Source organism: Chelonoidis abingdonii, chromosome 7 (genome assembly GCF_003597395.2).
Source record: "Chelonoidis abingdonii isolate Lonesome George chromosome 7, CheloAbing_2.0, whole genome shotgun sequence".
Lineage (NCBI taxonomy): Eukaryota > Metazoa > Chordata > Testudines > Testudinidae > Chelonoidis > Chelonoidis abingdonii.
The window spans coordinates 13,753,048-13,769,350 of NC_133775.1; the positions used below are offsets into that span (position 1 = coordinate 13,753,048).

The 16,303-nt window shown below is 45.2% G+C and overlaps 1 protein-coding gene across 2 annotated transcripts; it reads left to right on the forward strand.

Annotated features, from left to right (window-relative positions):
* Positions 1–2,299: 2,299 nt before the first annotated feature.
* On the forward strand, positions 2,300–15,396 carry TMEM61 (transmembrane protein 61). 2 transcript variants are annotated; one of them, XM_032766941.2, is made up of 4 exons: positions 2,300–2,637; positions 3,343–3,457; positions 8,218–8,597; positions 14,499–15,396. In XM_032766941.2, exons 3-4 carry the CDS (start codon positions 8,248–8,250, stop codon positions 14,767–14,769), a joined length of 621 nt encoding a protein of 206 aa, XP_032622832.1. In that variant the 5' UTR covers positions 2,300–2,637; positions 3,343–3,457; positions 8,218–8,247; the 3' UTR covers positions 14,770–15,396. The 2 variants fall into 2 exon arrangements, with proteins under 2 accessions (XP_032622832.1, XP_032622831.1); XM_032766940.2 differs by lacking the exon at positions 3,343–3,457 and having other exon boundaries at positions 2,300–2,633.
* Positions 15,397–16,303: the final 907 nt, after the last annotated feature.

Sequence of the window (16,303 nt, forward strand, 5' to 3'; positions counted from 1 at the left end):
TGCTCTGCTACTGTGTGAAAATGAGCAGTTCACTTACCCTCTCTGTGCCTGCATTTTTCCCTCTGGAAATTGGGGAGACTAACCTCTTTTGTAATGATGTTTGTGGGTGAAAGGTGTTGTATACTTGCAAAGTGTTAATTCATTATTCATTATTACAATGGTAAGTCTTGCAGCACCCTACAGGGAAGTAAGTGAGCTACAGAGATGTTTAGCTGTTTCTGGGGAGAAACATGACAGCTTTTAAGCAGTGCACAGCAACACTACACAGTGGCACAGGACAATTTCTGGTCATGCATGTCAAATTTTACAGAATTTCACTTGGATAGTTAAAAAGCCAATAAATCCAGATAGCAAATAGAACAATAAAGGTGAACTGGCCACCAAAACTTAGGCTGGAACACCCTCAAACTTCACATTTGTTTGGAATCCAGATCCACAGGTGAGTGGAGCCACTTCCAATTAAAAGTATTCAACCTGGAAACTTACTCCAGAAACAGGGAACACTAGGTATCTATCTCAAGGTGCTTTTGTGGCCCCCATTACCACAATAGCCGAGCCTCACAATCTTTAATGACACACCACCACTTCAAGGCAGGGAAATGCACCCATCCCTCATCTACAGGGAACCGAGGTACACAGAGGCTAAGTGACTTTCTCAAGGTCACAGTACAGTTGTGGCAGAGCATAGACTGCACCCCATCTCTCCCCATGCCTAGGCCTGTGCCCTAACCACTAAATCATCCTTTCTCAGCTACCCTCAGCCTCTAAACTGCCCCACTGCTGCTATTGACATGTTTGTTTCTGTGCTGGCTTGTGCTCAGAGCCAGTGCCTTTCCTAAGAACATAAGAATGGTCATACAGGGTCAGACCAAAAGTCCATCTAGACCAGTATCCTGTCTACCGACAGTGGCCAGTGCCAGGTGCCCTAGGGTCAGTGAACCTAACAGGTAATGATCACAGTGCATCTCTCTACTGTGTCATTAACCATCTTCCATCTCTGACAACAGAGGATTTTAGGGACACCCCAGTTTCATACCCAATCCTGTGCGATTTCCCAAATAAGCCATTAAATGGAACTTAACCTCCATGAATTATCTATTCTCTTTTAAACCCCGTTAAGTCCTAAGCTTCACACCCCAGGTAATGGAGTTCCACAGCATTTGAACTGTCGCTGGGTGAGTGTAAAGCCGACCCTCCTTGTATTTGTTTAAACCTGCTGCCCTATTCATGTCCATTTAGTGGCCCCTAGTCTTATATTATGCGGAACCAGTACATAACTTTTCTTATTCACTTGCTCCACAACTCACTCCATGATTTTATAGACGGCTCTATCATATCCCCCACTTAGTCTCCCTCTTTTCCAAGCTATGAAAAATCCTGAAGTTGGGCTTCAATCTCGGTCTTCACTCATTTATGGGACCAGTTCTAAATCCCTAATCATTTTAGTTGCTCTTCTCTGAACCTTTTCTAGTGCCAGTCTATCTTTTTTGAGATGAGGAGACCACATCTGTACACAGTATTCAAGATGTGGGAGTACAATGGATTTATATAAGCGTAAAAAAATATTCTCTGTCTTATTCTCTATTCCTTTTTAAAGATTTCTGCAGCACTGCCCACTCCAAACATTCAAAAACTATGAGTCTGCCCCCCACCATCATGAGATTGCCTTAAAATCAGGAGATTAAAAAAAAACACAGTTGGGTTTCTTTGTATTTGCCTTCTCGGTTTTGAGCTCATGTTTTCAAGCTTCTTTATTGCAATTTAACGGGCGAGACTTGCTTGTTTTTAAATGAAAATTGAGCCTGTCCTGTAATCGCATCACTTTATACCTCATGCTCCCAGTAGGATGGGAAAGGGAAGGTGAATCAACAGCGAAACGGAGCAGCCAGCCAGACTTACTTAAATCTGGGAATCAGGCTTCTGCTTTACTTTAAACTGCTAGCCGAGCAGAAACAACCTTAGGCAAGCGTGGTCTCTGGGCAGCACAGGCAGATTTCAACACGCAGGGCTTTTCCACGAGGACTTCGGTGAAACATCTGTAGCTTGGGGGTGGGGGGTTTGATGGGGTTCGCTCTGCCCACAGTGACCTACTGGGATTCGGGGTGAACGTTTTTGCTCTGATTGCTGTCGGGGAAGAGAAAGCGCGTACGGAAGACAAGCTTTCCGAGTGGGAGGGGTGCTTAGTGCAGGGCTGGGGTGTGGCTGGCTAGGCAGCAGGAGGAGCTTTGTAGCCACACTCCCTTCATGAGAACAGACTTTCCAAGGGCGTGTCAGTGGCATAGCAGAGGGTGGGGTGCGAGGGGTTTGCTAGTTTGCATGGAGGTTCTTGTGCAGCAGCATCCCTTGTGACTCTGAGATTACAGCAGCTGCTTTTGCTGTTTTGTGATTTTTTTTTGGTTGTTTTTGCCCTAGCTGAGTGGGAGCCTCTCCGCTGGGGGGCGCTGCTGTTGCCAAAGTTTTCTTTGCAGGCACTGGGGAGCTTGGACGGTCTGGCTGGGACCGGTGTATGCAAGGCTAGCGTTCCCCGGAGCAGACCCGTCTAGTGCTCTGGTCCCTGCTGCTAGAAGAGTTTCATTGCTGCTCTCCATGCCCCGTGTCAGCTGAGCGGATGGGGGGATATCTGAGGCTGTGAGGTGGGTGAGTACCCCCCTACTTTGCCTCCCAGCCCTAGGCATGCGGTCAGGGAAGGGAGGAGCAGTGCTTGTTAGTGACTTTGCACCATGAAGATGTTAGAAACCCAGAGGGGAATATGATATATTCTCTTGTTAGTGGCGTTGCTTAAAATCCAGATCTGGCTGATAGCAGTCTATATAAAGTGTCCCCCCTCTTTTTTTTAAAGGGTTGTGATCCCTATGGGGTGAATAAGCTAGGCACTGTGCCTTGCTCTGCTAATCAGAACCTGACATGTTGCAAAATTCTATCACCAGTCATTTATGTGTTACCAGTTTCCAAAAGAGGGTGGCCTACAAGTTCAGGTATGTCTTAATTTTTGGGTGTGCTGGGCACCAAACTCTTCTCCTCCTTCTTTAGTCCCCCAGAGCACACAAAATCAGCAACACTTTTTGAAAATGTGGTTGCATGTCCCATTGCAGAAGTGCTTCCATCTTGTAAATCTGCCATCAGGGCATGTGATCTCATCTCTAGCCCACTTGTGGGAGGTTAATATATTAGCAGAGTTACTTGAATGCTATGTTAAAACTCAACCAGTATTTTGATTTTGTTTTGCATTGAAATATATATCTATATATCTCAAATCTAAGCTAGATGGAATCTTCTTAAACTCTCCAACTTCTCAGCCTACTTTGTTTTCTTAAATTGTATTCCTGGTAATGTGTTTGTGAGTATTAAAAGTATCAAGAGCGCACAGTGGACAGACTGGCTGTGGAGGTGGAATCATACATTATCTTGAGATGGGGGAAATTCAAGCTTCAGTCTGTCTCTTGTGGCTCTGGATAAGGTAATTTCCACTACATGCATCTGACGAAGAGGGTATTCACCCACGAAAGCTCATGCTCCAAAACGTCTGTTAGTCTATAAGGTGCCACAGGAGTCTTTGCTGCTTTTTCTGGATAAGATGGTTTTTTCTAACTAACCATATATCTTATGAATCATCATCTGCATGACTGTACGGGGGATGCAATTCTAAGTATCTTATTGGAGACATCTATGGTAATAATGGTTGTATATGCAACATACAAATACATTTTCCTGCATAAGGATTGTTTAGAATCGGGTCAAAGGGTTTTCTCTTTATGGATTAATATAGGAAAGGGGGTGGGTGGATGGGGGAACAAGCTATCCAAGTGTCTCATTGGCTGGGTGACAGTGTTTGAAATTAGTAATTAGCCATCCTTGGTGGGAGGAGGGGTGGTCTCAGTGCATCCTTCTCTTGGAAATTTGATTGCTAATATCTGATATGAATCATTTTGGTGCAGTCTGAAGAGCAGTTATGTCTTTTGCCTTTGGAACTATGTGAACCAGGAAGAACCATAGTCTCTTGTAGATATGGTTTTAGCCATAGCCGCAGAGAGGGATAAAGTCCTTTCCCTCTTCCCCCTGCTTCTCTGTCCTCTTTCCCCTTCAGCTTGCACGTCGGGATAAACATTAAATGTTTGAGAAGCCTTTTAAAATGGTTTTAAAGCATATTCTGCACATTTTGTTGTTGTGGGTGTAGTAAAAAAAATGTGCATGATGTTGGGAACAGAGGTGGGGTGTCAGAGCAGGAACCTGTCATGTTGGAAAAATCACCTTCTTGGATCCAGGCTGAGGCGCACTGGGTGGGCGGGTGGGTGAGGGAAGCTTGTGCTGTCACTGCCAGTGCTGTCCCTATTATGTCAAGAGAGAACTTTATTCTCTAGAGCTGTCAATCTATCACACTTCACAAGCATCGAGACTCCCTTCAGCTCTTAACCTCCCCCACGCAGTAATTCTGCAAGGCAGAACTGAAAAGCGTTCTCAGGATTATTTGGATACAAAATAATGAACAGGCATCTACTGGATTTCAGATAAAACCTCACCTGTTCAAGTTACCTTTATACTGTTTAGGGCCCTGCATCTTCAGCCCTACCCATGAGGGCAATGTGGGCAGTACACGGGGTAGGAGTTCACCCATCCAAAGCTGATTGCAGGATTGTCAACTCCAAACAGCCCAAAATCCTGAGCTAGGTCCCCAAAAAATCACTTATTGGGGAAATAATGAATATGGAGGTGGTGTTCTTTGCTTTTTGGGTCTTCAGGGTGCACTTAGCTCATGTTTTCAAGCTTTTCTTGACAACTATTTAGGCTAGAATCTTATTTTTTGTTAAATAGAAGCTGAGATTTTCATGTAATCACTTGACTCCAAAAGCTGAGGCTTTAACAAAAAACATGAACTATCATGAGACTCGTGATAAAATCATGAGAGCTGGCGATGCTGCAATTGTGGAATCAAGGCCTTTGACTTTAAATACTTTGGTAGCTATGCTAATTGAAGCCCTGAATGTACAAATCTTCTAAATGTTCTTAGCCTATGAAAGTCCATTGAAAAACCTCCTAAGTGGGAGAAGAAAACAAACACTTCAGTGCTTTTGAGAGGAAGTTGTGTTTTGAAGGGGACTCTGGTATTGAAGACTTTTAGGTTAAATTGTTCATTGAGATCCTGAGAAGGGTCTCTCATTCAAAGACCCCCTGATCCTGCAATCTGAGATGTGCAGGTGGACTTCTACATCCAGCTGAAATTCCATTGGTGGGATGGATTTGACTGTAAGATCAAAGGGCTGAATTTTGAATTGGCATCCGTACTTCACTAAATTTGGGAATACTGAGATCGAGACTTTGGTGTCAGGCTCATCGCTAATATTTCTGTAAACAGATCATTTTTCTTCGTGGATTATTACTTCATTCATTTGAAAAAACCTCAGTAGAATTTAATGCTCACAAAAAATACTGGATTGACAAACTCTGGAAAACAGAGTCCTCTGTCTGCATGATGAGGTACCACACTTCAAGGACAGCACATGGGCAAACTTCTCCATGCTACCGTGCTTATGTACCCTCAGGCTGCACTGGAGGGGTCACCTTCATCGGAAAGTTCAATCTCCCTCTCCAGTCAATCCAACCGCTGCTTTCTCTGCTTACATTGCCAATAACGGTACTAATTCCAATATGGAGACCTATCTACTTACACACATAAAACACTAATTCATTTTGCAATGAACACTAACCAGTCAGCAGATGGTAATTTTGGCTTAGCGCTAGCCTGGGGTGGATCTGAACTCATGACCTCAAGCTGAAAGATGTATCACATTATCAGTCCTCTGAGTCATCCAGGCTTCTGGTGACTTTAATAAATCTTATTTTTCAACATCGCTCTGCATTAAATGTGGATCAGATCACATAGCATTTCTTTCACTACCAAGTAATTCAGGTTTCCATTTAGTTGGCCCGTCTGATAAGTAGCTGCAGTCTTGACAATGCTGAACTGATCTTGAACTTTTGGACATTGACTGGCGCTTTTTACATAGCTACAGTTTGTGGGTTACAGATGTGGTATAGATTCATCTGCCTACTCAGTTTTGAAGATGATCTTAAAGCTAACTTGTAACATGAAAAATTATGTTAAATGAATATCACTGCATCAAAAATACAGAAAAGGGCAACCTCACTGCTCATGGAAAGCTGCTGAACTACTGTATTCAGTTTGTGTAGCACATCATGTGTATTCTTTCCCCGCATTCTTTTTACTATGAGCATATACGTTATTATTATTATTAATTTAGTATTACTGTGCCTTGTGCAGGCCCAACCAAGTTCGAGGCCCCAGGTGATGGGCACTGTACACACACAGATAATGTTGTGTTTTACAGAGGGGAAAAATCCCATTTTTAACTAATAGACATAATCTGATCCAGTTGCCAAAAGCCATTCAAATTCCAACCCATGTAGCAAGGGCTTCCTGTATCCCACAATTTCGTAGTCACAGAATCCACACCATGCCACAGAACTGGATTCCAGAACCTAGCTTTTCAGTCTAAACAATATTGTTTCTGACCCTTGTGGTTTTGAAGTTTATACAGGTCACACTTTCAAAGTTAGCTGAGACCATGATACCTTCATGCAGCTGCAGAAAACAGTAGCTCTGTGTGATGTGAATTTCCTCATTCATGTCAATGTGTTTTGACTCTGGACCCTAATGATGGCATAAACCTGAATGCTGCTGAGCATTTCAGCAGATGCATCAGTCTAATTTGCTTATCCCTCAATCCCAGACACCCCCAGAACTCCATATCTAGTTACTAAACTTTTCCCCCCATCCCCAACACCTTTTACCATGCAGAGATGCACCATCAATACATGTGCAATATCATAAACTGAGACTGCAGGAGAGAGAAAATAAATTACATTTAATTTCAAAATAAATGTCTATTTTCTTATTTAAATGAAACTGCCAGAGAATTAGAACCAGGGACCTTACTACAGAATTGGGATCCAACTTGTTGAGGAGTGCATGGGAAAAGCAATGATCTGTTTGCCCTCCAAAAGGGCTTATCTTATACCCGGCAGACGGTGACGCCTGTTAAAATCCTAGCTCAGAACTCAGTCTTTGATAGGACCTCTGTGATTGCCAGGTGCTGTAGTTCTACAGCTGAAAGTTAGAAGACTAAGACTTCTGTATATCTACATGCATTTACCCCAGTGCAATTCATTTCATTATTGTGGGTAGCTCCAGTGGAAGAAACTAAGATGCTGGCAAACCAGGAAGACATCCAAAGCAGTAATTGCTCTGGGTGGAGACCAGAAATAAGCTGCTTGAACTTGCATCCAGGAGGTTGGGTGGATCCAAGCTTGCATGGCTAGCGCAAGCTGCCACTGGTGCTGCAATGTAAACACTGTTATTCTTAACGCACTAACTCCAGCTGAGCTAACACAAGTCCATCTACCCAGGCTGCAGTGCAGATATACCCTTGGTCTACAGCACCTGGCAGTCACAGAGGTCCTATCAAAGACTGAGTTCTGAGCTAGGATTTTAATAGGCGTCACTGTCTGCCGGCTATAAGATAAGCCCTTTTGGAGGGCAAACAGACACAACCTGGTCTATCCGTCATTGTGCTTCGGTCAGGATACCTGCTGTCACCGAGCCAGTGTTTTACAGTCACCACTCAGATGAGAAAACATGTAATAATTGTATCTGATTTGGAAGGGATGTTAGCTTAGGTTTATGCCCTTTCCCCTAACATCTTGGGAAGAGCTTTGACCATAAAACAATCTGCAAATCTTCCAAGATGGTAGGAAGTCTGGAGTGAAATCTAAAGACAAAAAATTTGCAAATCTCTGAAGCTGACTTAGACACCAATCCTGGATTTTCATCTAGCCTGGATGTGAATGTTAGACTTTTTTTTTTTTTAAAGACTGTAAAGATATTTACAAGGTCGCTGAAGGGATCACAGGCCAAAGCTGTAGCTATCTTTCCTCTTGGGCTCACGGGGCCGAATTCCCTCCTCAAACACATGTGCAACTCCCATTTGAAATGGTGGGAAGTGCATATGTGAGAGCAGAGTTTGACCCATAGTAAGCAATTTCAGAGGACACTGAAGTCTCTAAGCCACAGAGTGGTCCTTGTTTGACAGTTGTCCCATCTGGAAGGTCCTGCCTTCTGGAAACCATGACAGCGTCCCTATCAGGTCAGTCCCTTTCCTTTATTTCAGCGTGACTTAAGCCCTGTCGCTTTTTCCTTTTCAGCTGTTTGATATCTAGGCCCCTGGCTGTAGAATGGCTGCCTCTTTCCGCTATGGAGTGACCATCACTGGAGCTATCCTGCTGGTGACAGGAACGCTTTGTTTTGCCTGGTGGAGCGATGGAGAGGTGGGACCCACGTCTAATAATGATGCTATGGCTGTGCCTCATGGAGAAGCCAAAGTGGTGCCAAACTCCTCCTCCTCTAATGCACTGCTCAGGTCTGTCAGCTTCTTCTGCTGTGGCATCGGTGGCTTCCTCCTCCTCTTTGGACTTCTGTGGTCGGTGAAAGCAAACGCTCTGGGGATGTCTCAACACTATCAGTACCACTTCTCCAGAGACCTATACTACTTCACTGTGGAACCTCTTGATAAAAGGATATGCAGGTTAGTGCAATCTCTGCTACCGATGACTGTCAAAATGGAAGCTATTTTTTTTTAAACACGAGTTCTTTTAAACTCTAGTTTTCATTGATTTTTAGGATATCCAGGACCAGACAATAAGTAACTTACATGATTAAACTACCGTACAGTAAAGCTGAGTGTTTATATAGGATTTGATATGTTCAAAGCACTGATCAAACTTAACCTCCCTCACGAAGGAGATGGGAGGGTTAGTTAAGTACTACTTACTCCAGTGTGGCCAACCATCAGGACTTTTAATCACAAGTATTTGCTGTTTCTCTGAAAGCCCCAGCTGCTGGAATCAAGAGACTCTCAGCCTTTCTTTGTTAGTAAGTTTCTAGCTTTCATGAGTTCAGAGAAAATCTTGAAAATGTGACCTGAGTGAACTCTAACGGCTCAGAAACCAGAAAGCAAATTAAAGAATCCAAAACTCATGGTTTTTAAGTCAAACACATGATTTATGGGGCCCGACTCACAGTGTTTGGGGTTGGCAATACCTTAGTACATACCTTTTTCCTACTGTGGGCCACTAGGAGATTACTACCTTAAGAAGACAGCTCTCTGTCCTATTTCCACATTTTCCCTATGATAACTCTTGTCCTTGGTTATTTTAAAAGATAATATTAGGACTGCATTAAGACAAGGTAGAAATAAGCTCACTTTGTTGTGGTGGATGCTGCTGCTCAGATATATTTCCCTTTGACCATTTTGTGTCGCAGTATATTTCCTCTCCATGGATGTGTAGGACTGTATGCTCATTAGCATCAAAACTCCTGTAATTCCCTGTAGTCTTGATTGCTTTGTTCCCTTCAGGTTGCTTTGCAGTTTGGCTCATGTTTGTTTCTGCTCCATAGCTGGTGTCATCAGGAAAAGCGGTTGTGATGGTTTTTACCCTTGAAGGAACAGCCACCAGACAGATTGTCTTTGTGACAGGTTTCAGTTTTTGTGTCATGACCCAACAAGTTGAAGACTACAGTACGTAGATTCTTTTGCAAGAATCTGTGCAATTGAAGCCTTCTGGCAGGGCACAACTGCTTGTTTCATTTCCCTACACTTCATTATTGTGACAGGTACAGCTCTGCAAACTCCTTGGCAGTGTTCTCTGGCTCAGTAGTGGTGTTTGAGAAACTGTGGGATGCCATAAATATTAGGGCTGGGAAAAAACGATTTGTGACATTCAACCTGATCATCCTACATTGCGTGGGGACTTTTGCTTTAGGACCAGCTCTCTCAGCTGGTGCGAATCACCGACTGAGCCTCCCCCAAGTCCCATGGGAGTCTGGTTCATTGCCCAGTTGCTTAGTTGTGAGCCTTTTCTTTTTGCCTAACCTCAACTCTTCCCTCCTAAACTTCTGGCAGGGCCAGAAGTGTACCACTGACTGTAATAGGTGTTGATTTCCAGGCACGTCCCACCACCAGGAGAATGTGGCCTTTCAATACAATAGAAATTGCTGGGCCTTGCTCATGACGTAACCAAATCAAGAGTCCTTCAGGCCAGCTGGCTCTGCCCATGTGCACATTGATCTCAGCCACCATTCTTGCAGCACCATATGCAGAAGGATATTTCAAGGCACTGCCTTAGTAATAGTAGTGGGCATCTCACCACAGCATGTGGCAGTGGTTTTCATTGACTTCACTGTCCACACAACTAATCTCAGTTTAAATAGAAGCAATTTGTATTGGACACAGGGTAAAAAAAACATACTGAAGAAAACCATCACAACTAACTGCTAAGTAGAACAGAAATGCGGTTAGACAAAAGGCCTGATGCAAAGTCCATTAAGGTCAGTGAAAAGATTCCCACTGACTTTGATGGGCTTTGGGGCAGACTCCCCAGCACCCCAAAATGCACATTTAGCTACTTCATCCAGTTTGAATCTCTGGGACTTGTTCCCAGCTCTGAATCAAAACCATTTTTTCCTCTGTACTCATGCTGTCTCTGAGTGGCTTCGGGGGATGTTTTTGAAAACAAAATAAATCACCAAGGGGAAAAAAAGCCTTAGAAATGTCTTCTATAAATTAGGCTATGGGAAAAATAAGTCTAAAAGGAACATAAGCACTTACTGTAAAAATTCTGTCTTGGGACACAAATTACAGGCTCTTGCTCATCCAGAGGCTTTTTTGGGAAGCTTTTTAAAATCTGGGGCCAGAGCCTCAGTTGGTGCCAATCAGTGTAGTTCCTCTGGCTTCAGCAGAACTATGCTGATACACACCCGCTGAAGTCTGGCTCACTAATTTTGGCCCTTCTCCTGTACTATCCTGACGACCTGGAGGTGATTAGCCCAGTACTGGGTTCACCACAAACACACAGTTCAGCAAAAAAAGCACTGCCGTTGTGAACGAGCTCATTCCACCACAGCAGCTGTGTTGGCTTTTGCACTTGGAAACCTTTGAACAGAGCAGGGCAGAGAGAGGTCATTCTGTTTCATGGAGGATTACAATATTTTAAAATTTGGTTTAGTTCCGATTTGGAATGAAACCACCAAATTCTCCACAAAGGGAATGGATCCCTGACTCCGGGGCAGTCTGCTTGGTGTCTACCCTGGAGCTGCAGGCAGCGATGAGCTGCCAAAATATTAACAACCGGTTCCCTCTCACCCCACAAGTGGGTCATGCCCTTCACCCCCCTGGGACTCCTGCCCCATCCAACCCCCCACATTCCTTGACCGCTCCCTCCCCTGCCCCCTACCGCCCCATCCAACCCCTCCTCTCATTCCTGATGGCAGCCCGGGACTCCTGCCCCATCCAACCACCTCTTTTCCCTGTCCACTGACTGCCCCCTGCTGCCCCATCCAACCTCCACTCCTTCCTGATTGCCCTCCGGGGACCTTTGCCCCCATTCAATCCTCCTGTTCCCTGCCCTCTGACCTCCCGACACTAATCCTCCCCCCCCCCCAACTCCTCTCCCTCTATCCAACCCCCTTCCCTGCCCCCTTACCGGAGGTAGGGACTGGGCCGGACTGGACACGCACCGCCTGGGGACGGGGGCCAGGCTGGAGCTGTGCAGCACCTGGAGCCCTACTCACGCCCTGCCCTCCTGCCCCAGCTCACCTGTGGGAAGCCGGTGCTTCCTTCTCAGCCCTCCCAGGCTTCCCGCATGAACAGCTGATTCGCAGGAAGCCAGGGAGGAGGAGGAGAAGCCGGGGGAGCATTCAGGGGAGGAGGCAAAGGCAGAGTGAGGTGAGCTGGGGCTGGGGGAAGGGCAGGGAGCTGCTGGAGCTTTTGTTAAATTTAAAAGCCCTTTCCGAACCGGTTGTCCCTCATGAGACAACCAGTTCTAAAAGGCCTTCTAAATTTAACAACCAATTCCCGTGAACCGGTGGGAAACGGCTCCAGCTCACCACTGGCTGCAGTCCCTGGAGGCCCTGGGGTCCCCTGCTCTAAGGCCAACTGGCAGGTAGGCTGTCCTGGAGCCATAGACCCGAGGAGCTCTGGGCTCCCCATTTCTGAGGCAGTCTGGCAGGTGGGCTGCTGAGGAGCAGGCAGGAGCCAGGCAGGTTTCAGTCAAACCCCTGCCTGGGTTGCATCAGAAGTGAATGTCTCCGTGAAATGTTTTGTTTTCCACAAATCAGCAAACTCCAGTGAACAAACATGTTCTTGGAATTTTCCCACCCGACTTCTGTTGAACGTCCCACAGCCAGCCTGAGGCAACTTGTAGATTTTCAAACTTGTTTGTTTAAAAAGGCCAGTTTCTCACTGCAAGCGAATTGGGCAAATTCTGGCTTGCAACTAAATTAGCCCTGCTGAGAGCCTGAGAACCCTGTTGACTGGTGTGTGGTTGTGAAGAGCTCCATGTAAAAAGCTGCACACAAGAAGCCACTTGCCGTGCACAGCAGGAAGAAGTGTATTGGTCCTACAAACGCCAGGAACAATGCTGGATGTTACCATTATTTATATTACCATAGCACAGAGAAGCTCTCATCATGGACCAGGACCGCCTTGCGCTTGGAGCTGTACAAACAGAATTCTTGAGCATCATCTGCTACTACCTTATCTACTATTTACCTATATGCAGACCTTCCCCTTTATAGAGCATTCCTGTAACAGATGGCAACTCTAACGGTGTTTACTCTAGGGCAGGACTGAGACCTGTTGGCAGGGCAGTGTAGGACTGCTTGCACAGTGGTGGTCTGGGCGCTGCCTGGTCTGTGGATAATTCAGGTAAACACCTCACATGTAAAATTCATTGTGTTCCATTCTAATGATGAAAGTCTCCTGTGGTGACACATGGCCACCTGGTTGTGGCATTCAGTCCCAAGTTTTTGGCTCCCTTAGGTACAACAGTTTACAGACTAAGGAAGGATCATGGCTCGATGTTTTCATGGGATACCACAGGGTTTCTCTGGAAAGGGAGAGGGGGAGAGTGTGTGTGTGTGCGCGTGTGGGTGCACGTACACGCCGCCATGTCCTAACACTGCAATACAAACATCAAGTCTCAAGCCAGGCCCTGTTACAGGTTTAACTGAGAGGTTTGTGGCCATGGCCTTACACACATTTCCCACCCCCTTTGAAAAATAATCTCCCCTTCAAGGAAAGGAGAAGTGAGAAGATCAAAGGTTGTGCAAATGTTTTACCTGTACACAGCCTATGTTTACTCAGCAAAACAAAGTTGAAAGGCATAAACGTTGTGGTTTTCCCAGGTTCTCCCCACTGCTGATTGGTTAATGATTAACAGTGGACACTATTAATAACGAATAATAATTAATAATAATAATAATACGTATTTGATTTGTAGCAGCATCCAGAAATTCTGGACAGGATCTGCCTATAACTGTTTTTGGTACCCTCATCCTCCCTTCCCTCCATTTTTCCTCCTTTCATTTGCCACACTCCCTTCTTGCCTCTTGTTTCAAATTATACCTGTCCAGGCAGGAATGCAACCTAGCAGCATGTTTGTACTGTCCTTGGCATGTTAGCACAATAAGATCTTGAATCATCATTGGGGTCTTTGGTTCTAAATTACAAGAAGATTTTTTTTAAAGGCATAAATAAAGTGAGCTAGCCCCAGCTGCAACAGAATCTAGGCATCACTGGCTGGCTGAATTCCTCTAGACATCACAGCAGAAGTAAATGCTAAAGACCAATTTGAAGGAGAGGGTGGGAAGGAAGCTTGCAGCTATAGCATCTCTCTAGATCTCCTGAAAACCAGTTGCATGATCATGTCAGATCAGGAGAGGCCCGCACTTTGGGATGCCCAAACGCACAGCCTGTTAACGCTGTAAAGTATTAACAGTTTCTCACTTTTCAACACAGAGTTATAAGCACCACCACATGGCACAGAGTGGCAACGGGCCTTCAGTACTGTGTGCATCCGTGCCTTCAGTCACTTAAAATGGGGCTTCTCAAATGTCTTTAATTAAAGTGGACCACACTTTCATGCAGAAAATTTCTCTTGAAACACCTCCCATGACTTCTGTGTGATGACAACAACAGTTGTTTACATTAGAAAGTAATATGTAGCCACCCTGTAATGCAATGCTTAGCATCTGGAAGGAAGGAGAAGCTGCCAGCACCAGGGGGGCAGTAGAAGCTGTTAGTTGCTGAGCACTATTGCAACTTTTGTGTCCAGCAAGTGCTCCATACGCCACCACCAAGTGCCTGCAGACTCCCTTTGAGACCACAGTTCAAGGACCTCTGGTTTAAGAATTGTGACTATTCTTATGCAATTGGTAGTGGTAGGTCCCCGCACCCCCCCTTAAAGAAAGAGTAACCTGGTCAAATTCAAACCTCTCTATTGAGTAGCCAGGAGTTTTGGAGCAACCGCTAGCTAATGCGATAGTTACTTTTACCTAGTCCATGTACTTCGTTATAAATCCTATTTTACAATCCGACGCATTTGATTTGGTTTAGCTTGATGCAGTTTTGCTTTGCTTTTTGTTTCAGTGTCTGGGATGCCAGTGCTGTCCCCACCTATGAAGAAGCTCTGAACTGCAGGCCTGCTCAGAGTACCCTAGATTATGACGGGAAGGAGGAGACTTCACCCCCTCTATACGGAGACTTAGATGAGGATAATACGTGGCCAGGTTGCCGCAGACGCAGCTCCTCAGACAGTGTGCTGCTCACCATGCCATCCAGGAGGGAAGCAGAGTCATGGGGCGAGCCCAGTGCTACACCACCGCCCAGCTACGAAGACATCAGTGTACGTGGTGTATGATCTACGAACCACATACAATGCATTGGACTCTATAGATTGCTGTCTAGTCCTGTATCCTTTGGAGCCGGCCCTTTCCTTCTCTAAAATAATGATCATGAAGTGAGAGGGGAAACATAGATCAGCTATTCAGATCAAAATGGCTGTTCTGTCTTTTGTAGGAGTAAAATCCAGAATAATTACAGTAAATCCAGATAAGATCAATGCTGCCATTTTCTGAGTTGTGTGGATAATCAGTATGTTTTAAAACTTTCATATTTTTAATACAATCACGGATGATTGCAAATATTTGACAGATAGCAGGACAGAGGAGAAAATATTTTTGAGTACATAGGATGCCTGTTGAAATGCACAGGGAAATCTTTACTAGAGCGATCCAGCCAAGCCTAGCATCTTAGGGTAACATTTTCATAACAGCCTGGTGACTTAGGTGCCTAAGTGCCATCTTAAGAAATGATTTAGTCACTAAGGAGGCTAAGCTGCATTGCCGCTCAGTGACACCAGCTAAGATTCTCAACAGTGATTTTTGGGTGCCCAGCATGAGCCACCTTAAAGGGGTTTGATTTTCAGACAGTGCTGAGCACCTCCCCTCTGAAAAACAGGCTCTTAAGGAGTCTCAAGTTGAGCATCACAAATCACCAGTTTCTTTTGAAAATCTTGGCCTTAGTTCGTAGGTGCTGAATGTACTTTTGACGTTTCCCTAAGTCACCAGGGACCGAGGTTGCTCTGGTAGATAAGAGCACTGGGACTTAAGCCTTACCCAACCATTGGTCATGAGCTGAAGTGCTCAGCACCTCTGAAAATCAGAGAGAGAGAGAGTGTGTGTGTGTGTGTGTGGCAAAAATGTGCTTACTTCAATAGATTGTTCCCCAGGAGGAAAAAGAAACCAGCTTCCCTGTTCTGCGAGCAACGCAAGACAAAACTCTCCCAAATAATGTTTTGTGGGGAATCCTTGATACTAATTAGCTACGGAGTCGAGGGCAGTGCTTTATAATCTGAGTGGTTTGTATTCAGCCTGCTGTCCCTCTAAATCAGTCACTTTGCTGCTGTCTCATGGAAAACCCAAGTGTCTTGGTGTTTCAGTCCCTCCAGAAACAGCTGTGGGTCACACTCCTGGTGATTGCAGGAGAGTGGGGGAAGGGTAGCGTTGTCACTGTTATGGATGGCAGTGATGACTAGCCAGCGTACTTTGTGACTGCCATTCGCCATACACATGGACACAAATGTAGGAAGTGCAGAATTCTCGCTGTCGTGGGAAATCACACACAAGGCAGCAGGAGATAGCAATCCGGTAAAATCACCATGGTGACACATCTCAAAGCATTAACAGGAGGGAAGCAATCAAGCAGCTTCAGGGAATCAAAATTTATGGCCATTTTAGAGCGAGACTAAGCTAGCTCCTCAGACAGTGTAAATTCGCAGAGTGCCATGGCCACAGAGGAACTAGCTGATTACACCAGCTAAGAATCTGTCCCCCAGCCTTTGGAGTGTTGCCTCTTTAGTTGAAAGTCTGCTACTGAGTCCACAGCAGTGAGCG